Source organism: Lepidochelys kempii, chromosome 17 (assembly GCF_965140265.1).
Source record: "Lepidochelys kempii isolate rLepKem1 chromosome 17, rLepKem1.hap2, whole genome shotgun sequence".
NCBI lineage: Eukaryota > Metazoa > Chordata > Testudines > Cheloniidae > Lepidochelys > Lepidochelys kempii.
The window spans coordinates 20,343,023-20,371,020 of record NC_133272.1 but is presented as its reverse complement, the minus strand read 5'-3'; the positions used below and the strand labels follow the sequence as shown (position 1 = coordinate 20,371,020).

At 45.5% G+C, this 27,998-nt stretch overlaps 1 protein-coding gene and 1 non-coding gene across 5 annotated transcripts; one reads left to right on the top strand and one right to left on the bottom strand.

Moving 5' to 3' along the window:
• Positions 1–85: 85 nt before the first annotated feature.
• On the bottom strand, positions 86–25,342 carry LOC140899600 (schlafen family member 9-like). 4 transcript variants are annotated; one of them, XM_073315388.1, is made up of 7 exons: positions 25,066–25,085; positions 23,305–23,366; positions 20,383–20,570; positions 14,798–15,894; positions 11,267–11,395; positions 8,465–9,188; positions 86–4,154 (listed from the first exon to the last, which is right to left on the bottom strand). In XM_073315388.1, the coding sequence occupies exons 4-7, from the start codon at positions 15,885–15,887 to the stop codon at positions 3,344–3,346; spliced, it is 2,754 nt and encodes a 917-aa protein (XP_073171489.1). In that variant the 5' UTR covers positions 15,888–15,894; positions 20,383–20,570; positions 23,305–23,366; positions 25,066–25,085; the 3' UTR covers positions 86–3,343. The 4 variants fall into 4 exon arrangements, with proteins under 4 accessions (XP_073171489.1, XP_073171488.1, XP_073171491.1 ...); XM_073315387.1 differs by lacking the exon at positions 20,383–20,570 and having other exon boundaries at positions 25,066–25,342; XM_073315390.1 differs by lacking the exons at positions 23,305–23,366; positions 25,066–25,085 and having other exon boundaries at positions 20,383–20,661.
• A 2,192-nt stretch (positions 25,343–27,534) lies between these two features.
• On the top strand, positions 27,535–27,630 carry LOC140899914 (Z30 small nucleolar RNA). Its single transcript, XR_012155501.1, has one exon. It is a non-coding gene; the product is annotated as a Z30 small nucleolar RNA (small nucleolar RNA).
• The last annotated feature ends 368 nt before the right edge of the window (positions 27,631–27,998 follow it).

Here is a 27,998-nt window from a genome sequence, read left to right as displayed (position 1 = left end):
GGTTGAATGTGAGCATTGTGAAGGAGAGAACAGCAGCAGAATGAGACGCAAATAGCAATTTGTAAATTAAGATTTATTTCATGTGATTTTACAGACAGATTCTTTATGTTTGAGACAAGCAATGTAGTTAGCACGGACCCATTTTAAATCCACGAAAGAAAACACCTGACATATTAACAAATGGAATCTTAGCGTACAGTTCTCTAAATTTGAATCCAAGCATGTATAAAGCCATTGCGTAGCTGCAGGGAAGCAGAAAATCAATAGTCTGATAGAAAATGGTAAATTATGTGCTACATAATCAGGAATCTGGTTTATTATTTTTCTTACCACCGGACAAGCAAATCAGGTTGGGGGGGGAGGGGGGGGATAGGATGGTAGTGACGGCCATGCTGGCGCCTGGATGCGTGGAACAATCTGGGGAGCAGGCACTGTAATCCACGTAACTACCCCTCAAGAGGAAAGTTTGAGCGCAAGAGGTAGCTGCGGGCAGATTCTCAGCAGGGAACCGGAAAGCAAAGTGGTGCTATTAGCAAAAATGCTGAATTCTCTGTCCTGTTGGGAAAATGCCACGTTCCATGCCCTCGGAGTGGCAGAATCCGCAGGGCATTGGTAAGAGATGAACTGGGCAGTTCACACCTCTTAGAACTGTTGTTTTAGGCTGTCCGCAGACTCAAGCAGGCATCACTGAATCTGTTTACACTCCACAAGGGTGAAGGCTGGAAACATTTTTTTTTTTTTTTTGAAAAATGGGTAAAGGAAGGCAAAAATGAGTGAGTTCGTGACCTCCATGAAACCTGTTCGTCAACTCCTTTTCTCATCCTCCTCACGGGGTTGTGACCCACAGACTGAAAACCCTGGAAATAATACATTGCATTGTAAAAACTAATCTAGACCCAGGACACAAACTTTGTTCCTAGCTGAGCATTGTGGAGGTTCAGCATTAGAATTTACAATTATGTTATTTAGTTTGAGTTAGCTGGCAGCCAATTCAAACGCAACCAAAAATTCTAGCCAGACAATGCGCTCATAGTTCATTCCTATAAGGACAAGCACAAAATAGCTTAAAACCAAAAAAAGGCAATAAAGTCACTGCGCCAAATTCATTCCTGGAGTAAAACTCCATTCAGGCTGGGGCATAGAAAACTGGATCGTGAACTGACTGCCAAGGGGGTTCTATCTTCCACTCTCAAGTTCTGTCAGCAAGTCTGATAGTTTGAGCCTATTCCATGGATGGCTTTGAAAATTATCTAAGAAACCACCTTTCTGTCCACTGGAATGATCTCCTCTGGGCAGCTGCAGTCAACCGGTATTATCAAACTAAGACCAAGATTTTCAATATGACCTGGAATTCTTTGTGGAGCATAATTGCTGAGAAGACTCTGCTGTTGCATACAGATGCTCAGACACTCCAGGGATCAGGAGGGCCATACGGCCACCTAGATAGTTCTAGACCAGTAGCAGGTATTGCAAAAGCAGACATGGTCACCCTAGGTACAGTGAGTTGCAGTGATCCAGACAGGAGGTCACAAAGGAAGGGGTACAGTTTCCCAGCCCAAGCAGATGGAAAAAGTTTACTGAAAGCTGTAGCTACTTGAGGATCAGAAGGATATCTAGCCTAACACATCGGTCAAACTGGGTGCAAACTCCCAATCAAGGCTGACTCTAGTTAAACCCAATGACTTCCCTTGAGTTTAATCATAGCCTGATGTAAATCTTGGGCACCTACTCACTTCTCTTAAAAAGAAAACCTTCCACATATTTTGCTGAAGAACTCAGTTATCAAATTCCAAAGATGTAGGCAATCATTGGCTATAGAACATAGATGTTGAATTAAGGAAGGAACCAAAATTCTGAATGAGAATGAAGAAAAGAGAACCCAGCAAAGACCCAAGACCCAGGGCTGTACTTTTGTAGTTAGTAGTGAATGTAAGTAGATCTGAATAAGCTTTCCCTCGCTCAAATATAAGTGCAAATTAATCAGTTTTGCTAGTTACTTATTCCTAAATACCAATCAAGTTGAACTATGAGCCAAATGTAAGAAGTGGTTTGGTTTGCATTGAGTAACCAAACCAAACCTTTGTTTGCTCTCACAGGTTACCCTAAAAATGTTTTATATAGCATCTGAAGTTCATCATTCCAAGGTTCAAACCTAGGGTGAACTCCTGGTTCCATTGACTTAAGAGGGCTAGTATTTCACCCCTAATATTCTGAGGCTACCAAAGTTTCCTTGGACCATGCAGTCCTGTCCTATGCCAAATAACTTGCAAGGTTACATCACTCCAAACTTTCCTCCTCCAGGGTTCTCTGGTTGCCTTGTAGCATTCCATCTGGGCTGGCTACCTTGGGAGCTAACTGCTCTTGGAACCAACTGCAGCATCAAATAAAATATTTGAATTTGAAGTCTGCTCCAGTTGCTCAATAATATTAATGCTTAGTAATGTTCTAATGTCTCCCTCCAGAGGATTTCAAACAGGTCACCAAACTGTAAAGACGCCGCAACACCCCTGTGGAAGACAGGGAAATATTATCTCCAACACCAGGCAGAGACTAAGTTCTACATTTTCAAAACTGGCCTCTCATTTTGTATGCCCAGCTTTCGAAACTCAAGACCTGATTTTCAAAAGTGCTTAGCACCTAAAACTTCAGTAGGAGCTGTGGGTGATCAACGTATCTGAAAACATGTCCATAGGGCCAAACATTTCTAAGCTAGGTATCTAACATTTGGTTCCTAAATTTAAAAAAATCCTCTTTTTCAGAGTTGCTGAGCACCTGTAGCTCCTACTAATGTCCAGTGGCGTTTGGAGTGCTAACCACCTTTCAAAAAATCCAGTTATATTTCTTTAACAGCCTAAATATGGATGTAGGAGCCTAGGTATCTAACCCTGGGCACCCAGAAAACAACAACCCAGGAATCCAAAATCAGAAGCCACTTCTGAAAATCGGGCTCAAATGACTTACTTGCACAGTGTAGCCTTGGGGAAGTGGTAAGGTGAGGACTAGAACCCAGGAACTCTTCCAGTCCCCGCACTCACTCCAAAAACGTGTTGCCTACCACTTGCCCGTTCATTCTCATGCAACCAAAGTCTAAACAAGATGCTGCACTAGTCCATGGAAACTCTCAACAGTAGTTAGGCCCCACAGTGGTTCAAATTGCCCATTGCATGCCGTGTCACTTTATTTCTGTTTTATTGTGCATCGGCAGGTCTCAGGTAGTTTATTAGCTAGGGACTGTGAAATGTCTCCATTTTGCAAATTTGGAACCATGGGCCAAAAACCATATCATGAATATAGCTCATCCTCTCTGCACTACTAGAACTGTAGGCAAACCCTAGATGGGTTATTAAACAACTCCTGAGTAACCACTGGGGATCTTTTCAAACAGCAAATGGAGGTGTAAATTAGCTCTGGATGCCACACAGAGTAAAAGGTTGTCAGAAATCTTGTCCTGGGTAGAGACCGGATTGACACCAAACACAATGCTCCTTTCTAGGCCAGAAAAGCGACGGATGCTGTCAAGAATAATACGCTTTCCCTGTATTTCATCTGCTTCTTGGAAAACTGGATTCAGCCTATATTTCCTCATTCCTATTTTTATTATGTGTTCATATTTTTTTTTATCATCGTTTGTGCTGAACAGAATAGCAATCTCTTTCTCTGAGTAGCCCTTTTGTAAATAGCTAAAACATTGTCTAGCCACATAATTTGCTATTTCGTTCATATTTAAGTTTCTTTTTATGGTATAATCACCTGATACATCGTGACCACATGTGGCTTCACTTAACAAGTTTTTTAAACGCTCATAAGGAACATTTCCTAATTTTTTATCTTGTACAATCCTTTCCATTTGTTTTTTTATGATGTCGTATATGTCCGTGGAATTACGGACCACTTGGGTTAGTGATTCCACAGGGTCATGCTGACGTGCAGGTGGAAGACCAGATACGAAAGGGTGACTTGTCTGTAAATAGTCCAAGAAGATCCAGAAAACACCAGGCTCATTATGACTTTGGGTGATACATTCAGCCTTCCTATACCAACAGCCATCTTCTTCCCGGAAATTCTGTGCTTCATCAACTACTATGTGTTTCACCTTTTCAAAGTTGTTCTTCATGAAAGTTACTCTTGTCACAGACTGGCAAATTCCTTTTTCACTACAATATAAATAAAATATTTGATAAATATTAGTGTGTGTGCTGCAAAGTACTTCTCTAAATCTAATCAATGTAGATTGAATGCTGTGTCAGTTAAATCATTTTTCTGTAGATTTGCAGCATACCAACAAAACCAATTCCCATCCCATTAAAACTTTGACTTTATTAAGAAAAAAAATGACTCTTACCAAGACTAATGCATGCATCCCAGATACCCACATACCTTGAACACAGAATTATACCAGAAATCTGCACTCCTCGAGTTTGTTATGTATAGGGCCCTACCAAATTCACAGTCCATTTTGGTCACTTTCACGGTTATAGGATTTTAAAAATTGCAAATGTCATGATTTCAGCTATTTAAAGCTGAAATGTCATGGTGTCGTAATTGTAGGGGTCCTGACCCCAAAAAAGGAGTTGTGGGGGGGAGGGGTAGCAAGGTTATTGTAGGGGGGGTTGCCGTCCTGCTACCCTTACTTCTGCTCTGCTGCTGGTGGCACCGCTTCCGAGCTGGGCGGCTGGAGAGTGGCGGCTGCTGGCCCGGAGCCCAGCTCTGCAGGCAGTTCCCCGCCAGCAGCAGCGCAGAAGTCAGGGTGACCTGGGATGGTATCGCCACCCTCACTTCTACGCTGCTGCCTGCAGAGCAGGGCCCTCAGTCAGCAGCCGCCGCTGTCCAGCCGCCCAGCTCTGCAGGCAGCAGCGCAGAAGTGTGTCGTGGTCTGGCATTGCCACCCTGACTTCTGCCCTGCTGCCGGGAGGGCGCTGCCTTCAGAGATGGATGCCTGGCCAACAGCCGCCGCTCTCTGGCCCCTGAGCTCTGAAGACAGCGCAGAAGGGTGGCATTACTGTGATCCCCCCTAAAATAACCTTGTGACCCCCCCCTGCAACTCCCTTTTGGATCAGGACCTCCAATTTGAGAAACACCGGTGTCCCCTGTGAAATTGGTATAGTATAGGGTAAAAGCAGACAGAAGACCAGATTTCAAGGGGGGAGACCAGATTTCACGATCCGTGACACATTTTTCATGACCGTGAATTTGGTAGGGCCCTAGTTATGTAGCAAATTTGATCTGAAAATTATTTGAGATCATTTTTTGTGTAGGGATGCATACAGACAGGAATAAGAAAAGGAGTACTTGTGGCACCTTAGAGACTAACCAATTTATTTGAGCATGAGCTTTCATGAGCTACAGCTCACTTCATCGGATGCTGAAGCTCACGAAAGCTTATGCTCAAATAAATTGGTTAGTCTCTAAGGTGCCACAAGTACTCCTTTTCTTTTTGCGAATACAGACTAACACGGCTGTTACTCTGAAACCTACAGACAGGAATATTTTCATTCTAATTGCATTGCCTTGCTATAGACAAGTTCTATTTTAAAAGTTTTCACTTTGATACTTATTTTCGGGATCTTAGATCCATTTCCAAGGAAACAGAAATGAGCACTAGCCACAAGTAGCTGAATCATTTTCAGCTGCTGACCTCCACTTCAAATGTCTGCTTTCCATGGAAACAAGACTCTCAGTTGAGTGTCCCAGCTTCAGGATGCCTGCTCAGATTTATGACAGATTAATTTTAGAAACTTGCTACACGCTTTTCACTGGTGCTTTTGAATATTTAGGACACGCCATAAATCCAGGTTTCAGTTTTTCTCACACGCGCTACAAATTCTGGTTGGTGATGAATCTAAGACTCTGATCATCACAGGAAAGGCAAACTGAACTGCTATGTTATGAAGCCATGTGGCAATGAGATTTAATACTCTATGACTACAGTTCCTCAAAGCATTTAAGCATGTGCTTAACTTTAATCCCATGCTTTAGTTCCGTTGATTAGCATGAAAATTAAAAGAATGGAGCCTTTAGAATGTTTATAAATAAATCCATTTCAATCACAATATTTCTAGAATTCTTGTGGGTTTGAAACTAAGGCTCTCCTCTTTGAAGAAAGGAGGGGGAGGAGTGATAAGGGACTCCCACCTTAGCTTTTGTGGCTTTGACATGTGGGTGCTACACATCACTTCTTTGATAAACCCTAGAAAAAGAATAGCTTCATATCCTTTAACAAGCAGGAGGTGCCTGCTACTTGAGAAGACAAGCCTGTTGGTTGGCTGCCTTTTAACCAAACAGTTCCCAGTATTACAATCTACAGTAGCTTCATAGAATCATAGAATATCAGGGTTGGAAGGGACCTCAGGAGGTCATCTAGTCCAACCCCCTGCTCAAAGCAGGACCAATCCCCAATTAAATCATCCCAGCCAGGGCTTTGTCAAGCCTGACCTTAAAAACTTCTAAGGAAGGAGATTCTACCACCTCCCTAGGTAACGCATTCCAGTGATTCACCTACACTTCTTTTTCCCTATAATCACCTCCTGGCAGGGGGTGGCCACATTCAGCTTTCTTTAGCGCCCTTTTTAAGTTCTTATCAGGAATATCTATTTGTGGATTTTCTACAAGATTTTTCATCCCTTGGAGCATAATATTGTATATGTGAGTGGCATTCTGGATCCTTTTGGTTAGCCATTCCTGAGAATATTGTTTTCTTGGCTGTGGAAGACCACAGAGAAAAGTGTGGCTTGTTTGTAAACAGTCCAGGAAAATCCAGAGAATACCACGTTCATGACCATCGTTTCCTTCTGTGAGCTGCTTAGCCTTTGTGTACCAATCTTCACTACCCTTTGACTAGAAATTCTGGGCCTCATCAACTACTATGTGCCTCAGTAATTGATTATAATACTCCTGAAAGAAGGTGAATCGGGTCACAGTCTGGCAAATGTTTCTCTTTCTACCCAATAAAAGAGAACATTCAACATCATTTTGATGGATTTCTGCCTGTGCACTGATCCAGGCCCCGATTCAGTTAAGGTACTTAAGAACATGGCTAACTTTAAGCATGGGCAATGAGGAGTCCTTGTGGCACCTTAGAGACTAACAAATTTATATGGGCATAAGCTTTCATGGGCTAAAACCCACGTTATCAGATGCATGGAGTGGAAAATACAGCAAGCAGTATATATATATATATATTACAGCACATGAAAAGATGGGAGTTGCCTTACCAAGTGGGGGGTCAGTGCTAACGAGGCCAATTCAATTAAGGGGGAAGTGGGTTACTGCCCCTTAATACTTCCACCCTAATTGAATTGGCCTCATTAGCACTGACCCTCCCCTCCCCCCTCCACACACACTTGGTAAGGCAACTCCCATCTTTTCATGTGCGGTATATTTACACCTGCCTACTGTATTTTCCACTCCATGCATCTGATGAAGTGGCCCACGAAAGCTTATGCCCAAATCAATTTGTTAGTCTCTAAGATGCCACAAGGACTCCCCGTTGTTTTTGCTGATACAGACTAACATGGCTACTCCTCTGAAACCGTTAAGCATGGGAGTAGTGACACCACCATTCTAGCACCAATGTAACCATTTGTATAGACCGGGCTCTCGGACATTTCAGCACTTTGTCAACACGACAACTTGCTGAAACACCTGAGCCCCGTCCACAGTAGTGTCTCTACCATTGTAAATGCTGGTGCAGCTGTATGTATGAATTCAGTGTTGGAATTCAGGTATGTAATTTTGTACCATACATGCACCAAAGAGGGCTGCAACTTCTCCTAAACTGGAGAGCCTTGAAGCCTAAAAAATAAAAGCAAGCAGGAGATGCACTGATTTTAGCACATCCCAGCTACAGCCTCTGTCAGCCAGGCTTCTGTACAACATCCAGCAGAAATCAAAGCTGATCTCCCCCAATTTAGTCCCCAGTGGAGCCTATCAATAGAAACCCTGCCTGCCCTCCCCTAGAGGTGAATCCCCTCTGGTCTGCAAGAGGTTAGCTGACCCGCAGAGGTGCAGTTTCCACATCCCTGTGCCAACGGAGAGATCAATCTGGCCCAAAATGTTTTACAGTGGATTGTTATAAAGGGCCTTCCAAATACCATAACAACAGTCCAGATTGTCCTGTAACATGAAAACTACCCTCTCTCTTGTGGTATCATCTCAGGCTGTGCCTATGCTGGCAACCTTAAAACCTATAATACTCCACTGGAGATGGGTATGATGGAAACTGTTCGTTTAGATAGGGTTCGGGCATTTCTCCCACATGTCCTCTAACCCTGCTTTGTGGGGAGCTGTGCTGCTGGTGAATTGAATGTCATTGTTCACACTGTAGACAGAGCCTGAAACATCTGCTACTTTGCAAAAAAATGGTTTTGGCTACTGACATACGTTTTCTCCCCAATTTCAATGCCCCTTTGACATTTACTATTAATTAACTACGGGCACAGGTTTGAGTTGCATACAAAATGCTCACCTCACAAAGGTTTTCAGTGGCGCGTTCTCACAAATGTAGAGAATCTCATCAGACTGGCAGCGAAACATGTGCCTTATCTTCTCGATGATCTTCAGGGCCACTATTGTTTTCCCTGTTCCTGGCAGGCCATAGATAAACAGCTTCCTGCATTTGTGGAGATCTTTTGAAAGTATCTCATATTGTTTAATAGTGAGGAGATTGAAAAACTCACACCCAAGGCTGTCACTTAAAAAAGACCTAAAACCCAGTAAGATTATCACAAGTGAGTCCAGTAATTTTGGCATGTCCTTCTGGGATACAGTGTAGCTAGCAGGGTACTTAACTTGCAAACCTAATTCTGTATTTCCTTCTTCATTGGTTCCAAGCTGTAGGAGATGGGGAATCACACACACTCTCTGAGTGTATCCCCCAACATTTACCAGTTTCTGTTTCAATGCACGAGCAGTTTGTCTTGCATATTCAAACATATTCGCAGAACAGTCCTTCTGAGTCACAGTGTACAGCGTTGGGTGTTTGCCTGCAGCTATTAAGAGAGCATCACAGACAACTTGCTGATTCTCTGGCAATCCGATATCTACAGCCCAGCTCCTTGAAAATATCAGTAGTCCCTGAGATGCCTGCAGCTCTTCCATTTGCTCGTTCATTAAATTCTCCAGCCCTGGATACTCTGAAAACAGCCCTTTGGTGAGGTTTTCTGGTGTGTATATTATTTTATTAGAATACACTAGAAAGTGAGAGAATTAGAAAAACATTAACAAATTTTATGACTATTTTCTTTTTTTTTCTTTTGGTTAGACACTGCAATACCATTTTAAATTATTCCAACTGAATTTCTTGATGTTAAAAATGTTGGATTGGCAACCCTGCAGATCGAAGTCTTATTTTGCACAGAAACCAGTACAGCAGGAGCAATGGCAAACAAGCTTTCCTGACACACTACCCCAACCCCCTGCCCATAATCATCCACCAATGAGTCTCAACCATACTCTGTAGGGACCCCCTGTAGGGATGGAAGGGGATTTCAGACTCCATTGGCCACTAATACCTTGGTGCCTCTGCTCAGGGCATGTCTACCCTACAAACTTAAGTCAACCTATGTTAAGTCGACTTACAGTAATTACTGTGGTGGTTCATGTCCACACAACCCTCCTTCTGTTGGTGGTGCATGTCCTCACCAGGAGTGCTTCCACCAACTGAAGAGGGGCAAGGAGGGGAGGGGGAGAGGGCTGAGAGCCCGGGCTCTCAGCTCTGTGGCTGCCCCCAGGTTCCCCCACTGGGAGCCCGACTGACCCCCTAGGCTACGTGTCTGGAACGGTGGCTCTCTCTTTTTGCAGTCTCCTGCCTCATTCACCTCACATCTTCCAGCACTGAAGGTAATGGTGCTATGGCTAATTCACATGGGGAGTCGAGGAAGCCACATCTCCATACAACAGAATAATACACTACATAACATCCACTGGGCCAGATCCTGGGTTGGTGTAAAATTGGCATAGCACTATTACTTTCAGTGCTGGAAGACGTGAGGTGAATGAGGTGGGAGACTGCAGAAAGAGAAAATATGGTCTGATAGTTGAGGACGTTCACAGCTGCCCTGAGGACTTGGGTTCTATCCCTGGTTCTGCCACAGACTTTTAATATGATGTTGGCCAAGTCACTTAATTCGGAATTTTCCACAGGTGGCCACTAAACTATGTATTCCTCATTTTCTGGGTACCCAGTTTGGGATGCTTTGGGCCTGACTTTTAGAAGGGCCTAGCACTCACAACTGCAACTGAATTCAATGGGAGCTGTACGTGCTTGGGTCACCAGATCCCAACTCAGTGCTTGTCCTTCCAGGTTCCCATGAGCGTTAATCCTGCCTCTGCCACTGACTCATTGCATGTCCTTGGGTGAGCTCCTTTGTCTCTGGATTACTGGAGCATCCTGACTTTCTTACAAGCATTCAGACAAATTATTATTCCTCTGTAAATTTACAAGAGAAGTTCATTATTTATGATTATTTACTGTCCTGTTTAAAACAGTTCCCTCAGCCAGTCAGGGAGTGGAAAGAACAAGGTGTGACATAGGTGTTAAACCACACATTGTGAATAACAAAAAATGAATAATGAATAGTCAATATGAACTGATTATAAACAACCCATAGTCTGAAATGTATTCATTGTAGCTATTCGGCAAATAGTTACAAACATTGAATGTATACATAGAAATGAGGAAAGGTTCAGGAACAATTCCTTAGCCTAAAAAGCGCCTAAAGGCAATCAACATTATTATTCCAGTTAGTTCAACCAACTGTAAAAGGGACATCAAAAAGTGAATAAAGTGCAAATACTAAGAAAATCCAGCCGACCAAAACTAAATTCACATATTAAGAGTCTGACACCCCAGAGGCTGCAGGGAATTCACACTTGGATTTTAGGGACAGCCACTTAACACAGTAATTCTGTAGAACCCACAGCTTTCTTGTGTGAAAAATGAAAAATGTTGGAATAAATATTAAACTTCACATAAGATCGCACATTTACATAAATTAGCCATGGTGAGGGAGGGTTGGCAGAGAGATAAGGAGGATTCAGATAGGTCAGTGTTAAGACATACCAGTTGGTCTGCTTTAACCAATTTATATGTCCCCATTGCCTTCAGTCCTCAATTCTTCAAAAAGCATGTGTTCTACATACATAGAATATATTTTTTTCTATTAAGTTCTAATCATTTCTAAACTGGATGCCTTCAATCATTATGTCCATCAATGTCCAGATGCCAGAAATAGACTAATACAAAACATTACAGACCAAAGAGACATACCTGGAAATAGAGCTTTTCGCAGATCAGACAGACACGTGAGGCCTTTGTTGGAAAACACGGGTTTGGAGAGTGGGGATGCACCTGACAGACTGAGCACAGTCTTCAGAACTTCAGCTAAATTTGAAATCTCTTTAAAAGTAAATTAAAGTTAATATTAACACACTTATTTCACCCCATCACCCCCATATGAATTTTTACCTAGCATGCTCTAAGCTGCTCTCATAATTGGTGTGGGTTTTGCATGGTAAATGCACTGGTCTAGCATGAGCACCATGTGGAAACTCTCAAAATGAGATGAGATTATTTATTTTAACTAAAGGTTCTTATTTGGGTACCCAGCTGCAGCAGCAGTGTCCTTTCACTTTAGCGAGGCTGAAACGGTAGAATAATTCTGCTACATACTGAAGATATGGAGACATTGAGGTGGGGTTTTGGTTGCCAGACCTTGGGTTCCCTTATGCCTATGGTAGCAAGTGGGGGAAGAAAGGCAGGAAAGGTCATTAGCAAGTGTAAATCAGGACCAAGATATTTGATTTCATTCCCATTGGTTTCTTGTTTAATTATCTCTCAGGAGTGTGAACTTGGAAGAAAAGGACTTTGATCTTTGGTTCATGCTGATGAAGAGAAGGCTGGTCATTAATAAGGTTTCCACCATTTGTGATGTGATTAAGGATGAGGGACCTCCCCAGTTTTGCACATGTAGCTGAAATTGAGTTGGGTGATACTGCAGGGACCTATATTGGCACAGAATATGTTTATCAAGTATTCAATAAATGCATGCTCTTTGCAACCGACCAAAAGGGTAGGAGAGCACTCTCATGTCGTTCTACAGGATTCCAGTTTGTTCTCCCTCTTGTTCAGTGTGTGCATAAAGCCACTAGGAGGGTTAATGAGGAAGTGTGGGCTGTGATATCTTCTCTGTGGCTTTCTCATACTGTCTCTTCCAATTCAGATGATGTGGTTGTTGTGTTTCCCTGCATCTGGTTGAGATTAGGACATGGACAAGAGACTCAATCCAGATAAAACAGTTATCAGATGTTGATAAGGTGGGAACGGAACTGGAATTTTGGACAAAGACTCTGTCTGCCCTTGTGAGGCCATGTTTTTGCTGTTGCCTTTGTATAAATGTGTTTTTACATCGAGAGAGCTATCTATCTTAGTACAAAAAGACACCTATTTTAGTAATGAAGACATAGCTTAACAGATGTTGTTTGTCCACCGTTTGTTATTCTTGTTTGCTGCTTGGGACTCTGGTTAGATTCCCAGTTACAGTTGGAGGGTTAGCCAAAATGGCTTCCTCTGCTTGCATCTAACCAGGATGTTGACATCTTATCTTTTGGTTGTGACTCTCACTACCATGACTTGTGATTTTATCACCTCAAGAGTGGGTGTCTACAGTGTCTACCAGCAGGACAGTGGGGTGGGAGGAGGTATTGTTTCATGGTCTCTGTGTGTATATAATGTCTTCTGCAGTTTCCACTGTATGCATCCGATGAAGTGAGCTGTAGCTCACGAAAGCTCATGCTCAAATAAATTGGTTAGTCTCTAAGGTGCCACAAGTACTCCTTTTCTTTTTGCGAAGACAGACTATCACGGCTGTTACTCTGAAACCTGTCTACAGTGTGCTGCACCTTAAATCAAGCCAGAAACTGAAGACAGTGGAGAAAGGATAAGTCGCCTTCTTCCATGGCGTGTTTTGCTGTGAGCATATCACACAGCCTTGTCTTGCTGTCTCTGGGTTTCCAAGTGGAGTTTAAGGTGTAGCTTTTGACCTATAAAGTCCTAAATGGCCTGGGACCTCCCAAACGGAGAGACACTTTTCACCTCAGGCCATACCACCACAGCTCAGACTGGCGTCGGCATCTGAGTTCTCATGACAGAAGACAGTGGGGGTGACTGGCAAGGTATTCCCTTTGAGGGCTTCTCAGTTTTGGAACTCGCTCCCCAACCTTGGTTCAAAATAGTCCATATTTGTTGATCCTTCAGGACATGCTGAAAGGCTCATCTGTTCATTGGGGGTGTGGGGCTTCAGAGGGCAATCTTGCTAGAGAGGAACTATTTAATAAGGGTGGAGTATTTTTCCCATGCTGTAAGAATTTTAGTTATTTACTGCCCTACACCATATGATTGGCATGAGGGTTTGATTTTATATTTGATTCCCTGTGTGTTATGTTAAGGTTGTCTAGAGCTTGGGAAAGACACCTTCTATTTGTTCCTAGAAATTATAAATGGTAATAATAATAAAAGACTTCTGTAGCCTCCACTCGAAGATTCTCCCGTAGCTCAATAATGTTCAGTAAGAAAATGGAAGTGGCCCCAGGATGGTGAAGGACAAATTTGGTCTAAATTAACTGAGTCACATCCCTCAATCGGGACAAACTGATGGAATCTCTTTCACCATGGCCTATGGATGAGTATACTTTAGGAACTGTTTAATGGGGGGTTATAACCGAATACTGCACTTCTGTCCACCCTCTTCCAGCAGTGGTCCACCAACCCCCTCCAGGGCTCCATTCCCCAGAATTCTCCCGTAGCTCAATAATGTTCAGTAAGAAAATGGAAGTGGCCCCAGGATGGTGAAGGACAAATTTGGTCTAAATTAACTGAGTCACATCCCTCAATCGGGACAAACTGATGGAATCTCTTTCACCATGGCCTATGGATGAGTATACTTTAGGAACTGTTTAATGGGGGGTTACAACCGAATACTGCACTTCTGTCCACCCTCTTCCAGCAGTGGTCCACCAACCCCCTCCAGGGCTCCATTCCCCAGTCCCTCTCCCTGAGGAAACACTGCTGACCCAGGCCCCTGTGGAGCTTCCTCTTCAGATCTCTCTCCCTTACCGTGAACAGTAAGCGCTTTATATCCTGCTTCCCTCTACCCGGCAGACCCTGCTGTAGCCTGAAGTCACTTGATGTGAAAGGGAACCCAGGCACAAGTGGCAGCCATAAGGGCTGGAACTATGGGTGCCGAGGGTGCTGCCGCCCCCCCTGGCTTGAAGTGGTTTCCATCCTACACAGGGTTTACAGTTTGGTTCAATGGCTCTCAGCACCCCCGCTACACAAATCGTTCCAGCCCCCCTGGTGGCAGCTGGGTCCTGAGCTCCTCCGAACAGCCCACCTCACCCTGTAACACACAGGGCACTACTCAGTGTGATTAAGGGTGGCAGAATCGGGCCTAAATACTTCTCTTTCCTTGTTGTCTGTCTGAAACACCTGTGCAAACAGGAGAAACCAAATGGCTGTGTACACAGTGTTGTCTCGTGAGCACAGTAAACAAATGGATTTTTCAAATGTGGTAACCTTGGTTATAACAGCAAACAGGTCAAATAAATTCTGACAGACGTGTGAATTTTAACTTGGCAGTGTCACTTTAAGAAAAGCATTCTGGGGTTGGAGCACCATTGATTTTAAATTTTAGGATCACTTCCTTGTCAAGCCAACAGTGGTGCTACCATGCTACAAATGCTGATGTTAATTTTAATATGGAAAAAATAAACTATGATACTTTTATTTTTAAAATAATTGGACCTGGGTCAGGTGTTGTCATCAGGTCCATCCAGTCCTTGGCCATCAATCTTTCAAATCGGTCATCCTTCACGATCCATGAGTCGGGATTATGCAAAAACACAGCGCAACAAAATGGCTTAATTTTCACAGCACATACATAGCCATACAAGTTTCCCTGATTATCCCGTACATTCAGGATTTTAGGGACAACAATCAGTTCTGGCCGAGAACTGCAGAAATGGAAGACGTGCTGCACCTTCTGCCTGCCACGCTCTACTATCCTGAGTAACTGATTGGCTGTTACATTCTCTTTTCTGCAACCAACAACTTTCCTCTCATCATCCACACCAAAAAATAAATATCCCCCCTGTGTGTTTGCAAAAGCAGAGATGTACTTTGGTAATTTGTCTTCAATGTCTTTCTGGATGATGTTCAGGTTGTCTGCTGAAGCAAACTCTTTATAGTCAACACGTGTCGACTCAGAGAAGTTCAGCTTCTCACCATGGGTGAGGTGCTGTACATTAAAAATATTTTCAATTGAGTCATGTTCTTCCTCAAAACCATTCAGGACGGCTCTCTCAGCTCCTTGCTGTGTCTCATCAGATCTTCTCCTGGAACACTCTTTCTTCCTTTTGAAAAATTGTGCAGCAACACTGGAATTCATGAGTTTAACAGAAGTGCCACATCTCTGGTACAAGCCTGTTTTCTGGCTGCAAATACGAGATGAAGATGAAATATCTGATGAAGATGAAACTTCAATTCTCCATGATTTAACAAAGATTAAAAGTTTGCTGTTTTGCTTAATGCTTTCAAAGTAGTCTGCAAACATCTGAGATGGAATAAGTTCTGTAAAGGAATCTTCTATATCCTTCCCAAGCCCATCTCCTTCATTGTAGCCCTCATTTTCAATCTCTGCCTCTATCAAACCTCCTCCTGAGTTCAACAATGCACACGCTGCTTGGGAGATATTCTCTTTTTGTTTCTTCTTGATGTGTTGTTTGTTCTTTTCCTTCCTGTATGTCTCACCAAAAATTACTTTTCCAACTTTTACAACCACATCAGGATACTTAGTGTTCAGGTCAACACATGGATGCTTCTCCTCCGTGGCCATCCTGTTCCTGAAACAAGGGAAAGGATAATTCTCACTTAAAACAATAAGTGTGGGCAGCAGGAGGACACTACCTGGCTGTCCCATGAAAGTACCTTCTTCTGAGGAGGTACATTAGCAGGTAAACCTCTCACTCTGATGGGGTCATTTTGTTTTTAATTCTAATGTTATTAAAATGCAATTATAAATAATGCAGTTCACATATGGCCAAAGTGAAAAAAAAATCTTTGTATAAAATTATTGTAACAAAGAGACCAAATGGAAAGGATGCAAAGCCAAGATGCTGGTTAAGGGTTATAAAATCTATTACCTAGGGAGTTCAATCTACTGAAACGGTGTTGGAATTATTCTGGATGAAACCGTGCAGAGGCATGTCATAGCGGTTACCAGAAGATAAGACCTACTGATGAGTGTTAAGCTGTGTTAAGCAAAAGGTAACTATCCTAATAGTAAGTGGATACATAGGCACTGGCTTCCTCATTTCCCTGGCGTGTTTGATCCCTGCTCTGCCCCAAGACCCCACCTCTGCCCAGCCTCTTCCCACCCAGCCTCTTCCTGCCCCCATTCCTCCCTCTCCCCTGAGTGCACCCGGCCCTCGCTGCACCCCCTCCCTTCCCAGCGCCTCCAGCATGCCGCTGAACAGCTGATCCCAGCAGGCAGGAGGCACAGGGCGGGGGGGAGGACGGGGAAGAAACTGACAGGCTGGGCTGTCATTGGGTGCTGAGCACCCCTATTTTTTTCCCCACGGGTGCTCCAGCCCCATAGGTACAGAGTCAGTACCTATGAGTGGGTATGCACCACAGTTAGGAGAGGATTACAGCACATTGCCACTAACAGCAACAGACTCTGCATCATCACAAGGACTGCTTTCTGCCTCCAACTAATAAAAGACATATACCCAACAGATTAACCAGCTTTGCAGTACAATACAAAACCTTCATCACAACCTCAGCATGCAATAGATTTACCACACTATTCATGTTAAGTGTGGGGTGTGGTAAGGGTTTATGGTGGAAGCATGAGGTCATAATTAATGGTAGAACCAGGAATAGAACCCAGTACCCTTGAGCCCCACTCTGCTATCTTAACCCCAAGACCTGTGTGATGGAGTGTACAAATTCCACACGGGGTAACAAGGGGCTAAGGGATTATTTTGGGCCCAGCCACACCCACCCTGCCACACCTGCAGCAAATGCTCCATGATCTGATGGAGGAATTAAAAGACAGGGAAACAGCTCATTTGAGGGCAGACCTGGAAAAGAGCAGATCTGCAGCCCAGAGCTCCAGCCGTGCACTGTGAAGACTGAAGTCTCTGAAACAACTGCCCCAAAGGGGCCCCTCCCTAAGGGAAGGGAGAACCCACCCCCGAAACAACCAGAGGCAGAAGTATTCCCCTCTCCCCTGCATGTGGACATTGGAAATCTCCTCTTATTTTCTTGATTTGGACTCCCCTATCAGGGGAAAGGCTTGGTCTGAGCTGACCTAGTGGGGAGCGGGTGAAATAGGAAGTGGCCCAGGGAGGGCAGCCTTAAGCAGCCTCAGTTGCCAGATCACTGGTTGCTCAAAGGGTCCTGGGTAGCAGCCCAGTGGAGTGGGAGGACCTGGGCTCCCATACTAACAACCCCGCTGTCAGCCACAGATTGTGGCCTGGGCCATGCTTCCCAACCAATGCCTGAGTGAGGACCGTTACAACCTGCCTTCCTCTTCTTACTAAACTTAGGCTCTAACCAGCACTGTTTCTGCAAAGGAAACTCATCTCTCACTAATTTATTACCTCTTATTTATTTATATCTTTGAATGTCAGCAAAGTAGTGGACAAAGGAGAACCAGTGGACATAATTTATTTAGACGTTCAAAAGGCCTTTCACAAGTCATTTTAACGAAAAAAATTTACAAAAGAAACTAAATAGTTGTGGAAAAAGAGGCCAAGTATCATGGATAAAAAAATCTGGCTCAGAGACAAAACAAAGTAGAATTAAATGGTCAACTTTCATTTTAGCAACAGCCAACAGTGGAATGCCTCAAGATTCCACACAAGGTCTCGGGCTGTTTAATATATTTATTAATGACCCGGGACAGGGGTTAGCAGTGAGGCTGCAAAATTTACAGATGACAAACAGTTTTTTAAGTTAGTCGGTACCAGACAGGACTGTGAAGTATTTCAGAGGGACCTAGCTAAGCTACACAAATATGTAACAGGATGGTAAATGAAATTCAATGTTGATAAATGCAAAGCAATGCACAGTGGAAGGGAAGATTTAAACTACTCATACACCTTACAAGATTCTGAATTAACTGTATTAATTAAAGAAAGGGACCTGGGCACCAATGAAAACTCCTTCTCAATGTGCAAATATAGTCTAAAAAGCAAAAAGATGTGAGGATGCATAAAGAATGAGGTGGAGAATAATATGGACAATATTATAATGCCTTTATATAAATCAGTGATGTGGCCTCATCTAGAACCCTGTGTACAATACTAGTCGCTCATCTCAAAAAGGACATTGCACAGTTAGAGAAAGGCAATGAGAATCACTGGGAACACAGGAGAGATTTTTGGTGAAGAGACATTGAAAAGATTGGTTTTATTACCGTAGAAAGGAGACAAATAAGGGGGGGACACAATAAAGACATAAAATAATGGTGTCAAGGTGATAGATCACAAGCTCTGTTCTCCTGGTCTCATAACACATAAACAAGGAAGCACGAATTGAATCAAAAGGTGACAAATTCAAAAACTAATAAAAGTAAATACTTTTTCATACAAAGTGTACACTATGGACCTTGTTGTCACAGGACGTCACTGAGGCCAAGAATTTAGTAAGATTCTAAGAGGGAGTGCACATATAAATGGGTAACAAGAACATCCAGAGTTATAATAGTTCATGCTAACAAAAATATTGGCAGGGATATTAACTTCATGTTTCAGAGTTTAGGCAAATCTTGCTGGAGGATTCTCTGCTCCTTGAGGTCTTTAAACCATGATTTGAGGACTTCAATAGCTCAGACATAGGTGAGAGGTTTATTGCAGGAGTGGGTGGGTGAGATTCTGTGGCCTGCGTTGTGCAGGAGGTCAGACTAGATGATCATAATGGTCCCTTCTGACCTAAATATCTATGAATCTCTAATTATTAGAGGTTGAGATGAGACATCATGTGGGGGGGAAGGGGGATTATCTGACATCTGTCTGTTGTGGAGTTCTTACACCTTTCTTTGAAGCATCTGGTGCTGGCCACCCAATATTGGGTCTGATCCACTATGACAATTCCTTTGTTCCTATGTCAGATATTTGAAATTGATTTAAAAATCAGTTTTGCAGTAAGATGAATCCAGAAACATGGCTGAATTTATGCCCAGAAAGATTCCAAAATAGATTATTTGTCAAATTCTTATCAAAATAAAAAGTTTAATATTTTAAAACTTTTAGTAAAATAACAGATCTCTTCCTTTTAGAAACATCTGACATATTAAGTTGATCTGAAAATTCATGACTTCTATTTTTAATCAAAGTGTTTCTGAAGTAAAAGGATAAAGAGTTTAGCAATAGTAAAATCTACATTTCTAGCTGGGTTGGAAGGGGCTCAGACAGCAGCTCAGACCAGCTCTGCCCTGTGTCCCGTTTTCCCTGGGGAAATAGGGTCACCCTACTTTCAGTGCTGTGCAGGTGGGGAGGGAGGGGAGCTGCTGCCAGCCGCAGGAGGGAAGTGGGGAGGGAAGGGATGAGCTCTACAAAGACACAGGCAAGGTTATCCCCGCTCCCCTCCTCCGGCCTGCGGCTGGAGGCAGCCCTGTCCCTTCCCGCCTTGGCACAGTGCTGACAGGCTCCCGCTGACCAACTTCTGGCGCGAACCCGGGCGGAAATCTCGGGGGCACGTGACCCCACATGTCCTCTCCCCCCCCCATTTTCCCACAAGGAATGTTTCATTTGTTGGGGGGGGGGGCATGGCTCCCTGGTCCGCCCGGTTCTGGCACCGGTGGCCGCTTTACACTCCTAGGGTGTAAAGTGGTCTTAGTGTAAATGAGAATCAGCCCCCCACAAAGACCAAGACACAATTGCTGCTCTGGGCACCACAAATCCGAGAGGTTTCAGAGTAGCAGCCGTGTTAGTCTGTATTCGCAAAAAGAACAGGAGGACTTGTGGCACCTTAGAGACTAACCCATTGATTTGAGCATGAGCTTTCGTGAGCTGCACCCGATGGAGTGAGCCGTAGCTCACAAAACTTATGCTCAAATAAATGGGTTAGTCGCTAAGGTGCCACAAGTCCTCCTGTTCTTTTTACAAATCCGAGACTGACTCCAAGGACCTGCCCCAGTGCTCCCGAGCAGGGGGCCGCCCAGGAGCCTTCCAACCTGGGTTTCTGACCTAGGAGATGCCGGCTGGAAATCCCGCACGGGATCAGTAGCGGGGCTGATCATTACACACGGCAGCGGGCACATGCCGTGTCCGGGGGGGGCCGGCCGCGCTCCGCCCCCCCAGCCCAGGGGAAGCGAGTCTGACCTTGCTTCTCTTCTGCTCTTCGGAGTCTGCTCGGCCGACGCAGACAAGGCGCCTCTCGGAGCCGATCTCAACTTCCCACCTCCCGAGCGCTGCAAGAAACGCTCCTCTTGGCCTCAGTTCATTTCACTGCCCCCCGCGGCTCTGGCCCTGGGTCCTAGCGCTCCTGATGTGACCGGACAGGGCGGAGTCTGCGACAGAGACAAAACCGGCCGAGTTGGACCCACAGCGCCGAGCAGACGCGGGGCTAACCCTGAAGAGCTCTGCCAGCAGGAAGACAGGCGAGGGGGCCAGGAACTGCTGAGGTCTACCCCCACCCCGCCCGAAGCCAGAAACAGGATGCTGTAAAATGTCATCTGATTTCTTTTCAACCAAGGAAATTGTGGATACAGACTAACAGGGCTACCCCCTGGGATGGGACCCTGTGATTCTGCTATAAGAGTGTCCACCCCCAGAGACATGCACTGAAATACCTGAAGGTGTGAATTAAACCCCAGCTGGTTATTTTGGTCCCACTTTGCATGTAGACAAGGCCTTAACCTCTCTTTGCCTCCACTCTTACATTTGTACAATGAGGCTAATACCACAGACCTCACCTGGAGGATGTGAGGATTAATTAATTTGTACAGTATTTGAAGGTGAAGGGTGGGATTTTCAAAGCTCCCAGAAAGATCTGGGCACCCAGTTCCCATTAGAAGTTAAACACTCAAGTGAGCAGCCCTGACTCTGAATACTGCCCTGACCTGCTGAGTGGAGTGACTGATAGGTTGACGTAGTCACTTTTCAGAGTACAGCCCCACGTTCCATGCCTAACCCGTTCTGAGACAAGCAGTGAACCAGACCCAAGGACGATTTCTTCTTCTTCTTCATAATTTATTTGCAGTGGTGCCCACTATGTATTAGGCACTTTCCAAACACTTAACAAGGACAGTCCCTGATAGGAGGTGTTCCCAACCTAGGAACAGAGCTCTGAGGAAGGGAAATAACAATAGGCAACTTACACCCTTTTTATTTAAAAATCAACAAAAGTCACTCTAGACAGCATGGCTGAGGTGGGTCTTTAGGAGGGACTTGAATGTGGATAGAGTAGGGACCCTTACAGATGAGCTCAGGAAGCTTGTAACATGCCAAGGCGGCTGCACGGGAAAAGACACGGAGGTGGTTGTGTGAGAATCTGCCAAACGAGCAGATGAGAACTGTGGCATTCATTGCCAGGGGATGTTGTGAAGTTCAAAACTATAATGGGATTCAAAAAAGAATTTAAGAAGTTCATGCAGGGGCACCATTTCAGATTTTGGGATGGGGGCAACTTTAACTGTGATTACATGGGCTACTTAGGCACCTGAAAACTTTTTTTTTTCCAGACAATAATTTAGAAATTAGCTGACGGGAGCACTGTATCTAATTCCTATATACAGAAAGAAAATTAAATAAATATGAGACCCATTCAGCTCTAATACTAACATGTTCTGTCATCTTGTGTCATGTCACTTAAGGGACACTGATCAGGCTTAACATTTTAAAGCATATGCTTACTCTTGAATATAACAATGGAAACAATTGTAGAAAAAAATCTAGATTACTTCCTATCATTTAGGCTATTTACTTTTTGCAGTTCACCAAGCTTGGAATAGATCATTTAATGTTTGGAAACATCCTACTAGGGAAAGGCCCTGCAACTTTATACTGCACCTGCCTGGGGCTCTAGGGGTGATACCTCATGTCATAAATATAAAGGGAAGGGTAAACCCCTTTAAAATCCCTCCTGGCCAGAGAAAAAAATCCTCTCACCTGTAAAGGGTTAAGAAGCTAAAGGTAACCTCACTGGCACCTGACCAAAATGACCAATGAGGAGACAAGATACTTTCAAAAGCTGAGAGGAGGGAGAGAAACAAAGGGTCTGGTCTGTCTGTCTATATGCTGCTTTGTCGGGGATAGACCAGGAATGGAGTCTTAGAACTTTTAGTAAGTAAGCTAGCTAGGTATGTGTTAGATTATGATTTCTTTAAATGGCTGAGAAAAGAATTGTGCTGAATAGAATAACTATTTCTGTCTGTGTATCTTCTTTGTAACTTAAGGTTTTGCCTAGAGGGGTTCTCTATGTTTTGAATCTAATTACCCTGTAAGGTATCTACCATCCTGATTTTACAGGGGGGATTTCTTTATTTCTATTTACTTCTATTTCTATTAAAAGTCTTCTTGTAAGAAAACTGAATGCTTTTTCATTGTTCTCAGATCCAAGGGTTTGGGTCTGTGGTCACCTATGCAAATTGGTGAGGCTTTTTATCCAACATTTCCCAGGAAAGTGGGGGGGGGGTGCAAGTGTTGGGAGGATTGTTCATTGTTCTTAAGATCCAAGGGTCTGGGTCTGTAGTCACCTAGGCAAATTGGTGAGGCTTTTTACCAAACCTTGTCCAGAAAGTGGGGTGCAAGGTTTTGGGAAATATTTTGGGGGGGGAAGACGTGTCCAAACAGCTCTTCCCCGGTAACCAGTATTTGTTTGGTGGTGGTAGCGGCCAATCCAAGGACAAAGGGTGGAATATTTTGTACCTTGGGGAAGTTTTGACCTAAGCTGGTAAAGAGAAGCTTAGGAGGTTTTTCATGCAGGTCCCCACATCTGTACCCTAGCGTTCAGAGTGGGGAAGGAACCTTGACACCTCACTACAAATATTAGACTAGAAACTGACTTTAACCAGGGGTGAAACTGACACTTTCAAGTCACTTTCACAGTATGGCCAATCCCAAATGTTCAAAAATTATGAGTCAGGCTCACCAAAAATCATGAGATTGGCTTAAAAATCATGAGAGTGTTTAAAAATAACAGATTTGGTGTTCTTTTTATTTGCTTTCTACTTTCTGAGCCTTGAGGGTGCACTGGGTCACATTTTGAATCTTTCTCCACAGCCATGAGGGCCAGAAACTCACTTTTTTTCTTTAAGAAGGAAGGCTGAAATCATCACAGATCCACTTGACTGCAGGAGTTGGGGCTTTAAAGAAAACAATAATTATCATGAGACTCATGACAAAATCATGAGAGTTGGCAACACTGCTCACTTCTGTTTAAAGGCTAGTTACTTTCTAAAAGGCTCTTCAGAACAACACCACAATGACTGAGTTGAAGTTCTCACAGGTGAATATTTAAAACCAAACACCAAGAAAATTCCACATTTTAAAGTTCTTCTGAGGTATATCAGGGCCACTGCAGGCAGGAAAGGAAAATAAACAGGCACAGGAGCTCTGGGCAGCTCTTCCTCTCGAAAAAAAAAAAAAAAGTTGGACGGTCAAATCTTACAGTCCTTAATCAGGTAAAACTTCTATTGCCATCAGCGCCTCCACTCATGGATATTAACATGTGTTCAATAATTATACACTTCATACTTAACTATCTTCAGCCATCTTATCCAGGGCTACTATTTGATACACATTGGCTCAGGGACTATATTTTCTGGCATATTCTGAACAATGCTGAGCGCAGATGGTGGCAGTGAATAGGAACATAAGAATGGCCATACTGGGTCAGACCATTGGTCCATCTAGTCCAGTGTCCTGTCTTCCGACAGTGGCCAATGCCAGGTGCTTCAGAGGGAATGAATAGAACAGGTGATCATCAAGTGATGCATCCCCTGTTGCCCATTCCCAGCTTCTGGCAAACAGAGGCTATTGACACAATAATACAATATCACAAATAATACAAATCGTGACAATAACAATCAACTTTATGGACTCTATGGATGCAATTTCTGTTCTTTGTTCTTGAATTGGCCTGAATACAGCTGAAACCTGAAGAATTTGAGGCATAAACACATCTGATACTCATACAGTACTTTCTCATTCCTTCCTTTTCCCAAACTCCAAACAAAAAATGACAAAACAAAATGGTTTTCAGTTAAAATATAAAATTTCACAGCAGCCATTGCTCTACAGTCCAGCATGGGGCAGAACCTGTTAAATGATCTCCTCTCATCTGACTCTCATTCTTTCTCTTTCTTTCTTCATCCTTCCTGACCTCTGTGCTGCTTTTCATGCTGTCAACCATGACATCCTTCCCAATAGCCTGGGAGTCTCAGAGAGCTGGCCTTCTTGGTTTTGCTCCCATGTATAAGAGTTCTCTTTTTTTTTGCAGCATGCGGCAGAGAGAAAGGCTGGTCCAGTGGACAGAAAGCTAGCCCTCAGAGACCTGGGTTCTATTTCCCCTTGGACTTCCTGAATGACCTCAGGCCAGTGTTTCAAAGGTTTTTAGGCACCCCAAAATGCAGCTAGGCGTCTAGTGGGGTTTACAAAGCACCCAACTTTCTAGGTGCTTTTGAAAATCCCATTAGGTGCCTAAATGCCTTTGGCAATCTGGCGGTTAGTCTGTGTGTGCCTCTGTGCCCCATCTGTACAATGGGGATAATAGCACAGTTCTACTTCTCCGAGGGGCTGTGAGAAGAAATAGGTTAGACAGTGTGAAGCGCTGGGATACTACAGTGATGGGGCCACATAACTACCACAGGTAGAGTGGGAACTTCTCGATACCATTGCTAGCCCTTCACTTGGTTTTGGCCCCTTCTTCTCACCTGTCCCCCTCACATCTCCCTCTTTTCTGAATGTAACCTTGGCTCAGAGAACGCGGCTATATTTCTTCCGAGTTCCCCGCATTCTGTAGTCTCCTCCAGACCCTTAATTTAATTACCAGCTCTTCCTTACCTCAATCACCCCGCCTCTGTTTTTAACCAGAGCCCCAGGGGCACAGGCGGAGGCTAGCCCCTCCCCTCTGATGAGCAGACAAGGGGGACTTGTGGCACCTCGGAGACGCACCGATCTACTGGCGCATGAGGGGACAGGAAACAGTGGGTGTCGCCACACGCCCTGTAACCGGAGCCATCGCTTGAGACAGGCCAATGCCAGCGGGAGAGCGGGCTCCCCTTACAGGGTGCGCGGTGACACCCACTGCTGCACCGCCTCTGTGTTTATAAATCGCCCCCCCCCCATCCCAGACCAAGACGCAGTCGCTGCTCTGGGCGACACAAACCCGAGACTGAGGCAAGGGCCGCGGCGGGCACACGCCGTGTCCGGGGGGGGGGGGCGGGGGCCAGGCCGCGCTCCGCCCCCGCCCCCGCTGCTGGACCGAGCCCAACCTCCCGCCGCCTCGACCCCGCCCCTTCCTGCTTAGACCCCGCCCCTTCCTGCTTCGGGCCCCGAGCTCCTCCCGGAGCCCGCCCCGCCCCCCGCAGCAACGAGGTTCCAGAGCCCCGCCCGCCGCCTGGGTCAGCTGACCCGTGACCCAGACGGGGCGCTGTGATTGGCTGCCAGGAAGGGTCAGTGGGGTCGTAAAGACCAGCATGGCGGAGCGCGGCATGGAGCCTGGTGAGCCGGGCGGGGAGAGCCGGGGGCAGCGGGCCGAGCCGTGGGCTGGAGGGCTGGGCTGGGCTGGGCTGGGCTGGCCGGGCCGGGCCGGGCCGGGCTGGGGGGCCTCGTCTGGGCAGAGCCGGGGCTGGAGGGCTGGGCTGGCTAGGCCGAGCCGGGGGCAGCGGGCCGGGGCCGAGCCGGGGGCAGCGGGCCGGGGCCGAGCCGGGGGCAGCGGGCCGGGGCCGGGCCGGAGCTGGGCTGGGCTGGGGGGCCTCGTCTGGGCAGAGCCGGGGCTGGAGGGCTGGGCTGGCTAGGCCGAGCCGGGGGCAGCGGGCCGGGGCCGAGCCGGGGGCAGCGGGCCGGGGCCGAGCCGGGGGCAGCGGGCCGGGGCCGAGCCGGGGGCAGCGGGCCGGGGCCGGGCCGGAGCTGGGCTGGGCTGGGGGGCCTCGTCTGGGCAGAGCCGGGGCTGGAGGGCTGGGCTGGCTAGGCCGAGCCGGGGGCAGCGGGCCGGGGCCGGGGCTGGGCTGGGCTGGGCTGGGCTGGGGGGCCTCGTCTGGGCAGAGCCAGGGCTGGGCTGGCTAGGCCGGGCCGGGGGCAGCGGGCCGGGGGCAGCGGGCCGGGGGGCCTAGCCTGGGCAGAGCCGGGGCTGGGGTGCCTAGCCTGGGCAGAGTCGTGGGGACTCAGTGAAGTGGCTGGTTTTAATGGGCTCTGAGGTCCATTTCCTGCTCTGCTCGGCGGCCGCTACCGTGTCCAGGCGGGGCAGCCGCCGCCCGCCCCCCCGGCCTCCCTGGCGGTGTCTGTGCTGGGGGGCTGCGTGGGACACAAGGTCGCGCCATCTCCTTGCTGCTCACTCAGCCTGTGGCCACTACAGCGACCTTAGCGTGGCCGCCGGCTACAGCCATGCTGTTACTGATCCACCTCCCGCAGAGGCGGTAGCTAGCCTGGTGGAAGAATTGTTCCCTTCACCTAGCGGTGTCTGCAGCAGGGTTAGGTCCGCTTAACGGCCTCTCTCGGGGATGTGCATTTTTCACAGGGCCCAGCAGCACAGGTAAGTCAACGCACGTTTTCGGTGCAGAGCAGGGCTACGTCGGCACTACAGAGCCAATCAATGCCAGTAGAGCTGTGCCAGCCTAGCCCCGGCATACGCCAAGAGGGCTTTTTCTGCACCACCTCACCAATGCCATTAGTTAAGCCAACTGAAGCACTTTTCGGTTGTCAGAGTTGGGGTTCTTGCTAGCTAGCTATGTTGATATCGGGGTTGTGGTTTTTTCCACACCCCTGACTGACCTAGCTATTCCAGTATAAGATTTAAGTGTGGACCAGGCCTCACATGGATTGCAAACCTCCCAAAGATTCTTCCGTTGACTCTGTGCTGCTTCATTTTGGGGAGGGAAGGTAAAGGCAGGAAAGAGAACACTGTCTAAAGCAGTGATACTCAGATTGAGGTTCACGAGCCACAAGTGGCTCTTTAATGTGTCTCCTGCAGCTCTTTGCAACACATGGTATTAACACATTGTGTGACTTAATTATTAACCAATCAGGATGCCTTTACTATGTTGTTAACCAGTTGTAGTTGATAAAATAACACTTGGTCAGTCATTTTGCTGTGAAAGTATATAAAATATTTAAAAACAGTAAATGAAAAATAATGAACTCTTACTACTGTGGCTCTTTTGGGTAATGTTGATTGTCAATTTGGCTCCTGAACCACTAAGGTCTCAGTATCTCTGGTCTAAAAATAGCATTTCAGTTCCAGAATTAGAATCAGTTAGTGGTGCTTTTTGCCACAGAAAGTAGGTTCTGTGTTGGAAGAGTGAGATGTGCCTAAAGCAATGATGAGTGAAGTATAGTTTGACCTGGTATTGCCAAGATTTTGTCTTGGTTCTGACCAGGGTGTGATAATGTAATCTTCTCTCTGAGCTGATTCTGGTTACATTCATCTAGAATTAATTAGTCATTCTTTGGACACTAAATATTTTTATACATCCTTTTAAACCGATTGAATTATGTATCTAAGCAGCCATCCTGGTAGGAGCTATTAGTGAGGGAAAATGAGAGAAATCCTGTGTTCGCTTCTTATATAAAGCTTTGCACTAACTCATTTTTTGAGTAATCAGTTGTGTTAGGACCACTGCATCTTGACTTATTTCTGAGGATATAGTGAAAGCAGGTTACATTCCTAAGTTCTCTTTTCCTTATAATGAGGGTGGCCTATTGAATCTTGGGTGTTCCATTTTATTTACCTTTTTACAAAATATGCAAACTTGGTTAAATTGTAATTGAGTAAATTA

Coding starts and splice junctions, on each gene's coding strand:
- LOC140899600 (XM_073315386.1), bottom strand. CDS start 20,321: ATGTGCCCGCTGCCGTGTGTAATGATCAGCCCCGCTACTGATCCCGTG. Junction 15,895..20,247: donor TTCCAGCCGGCATCTCCTAG/GTCAGAAACCCA, acceptor CCCTTGTTTCAG/GAACAGGATGGCCACGGAGG. Junction 9,189..11,266: donor GCGAAAAGCTCTATTTCCAG/GTATGTCTCTTT, acceptor CTCACTTTCTAG/TGTATTCTAATAAAATAATA.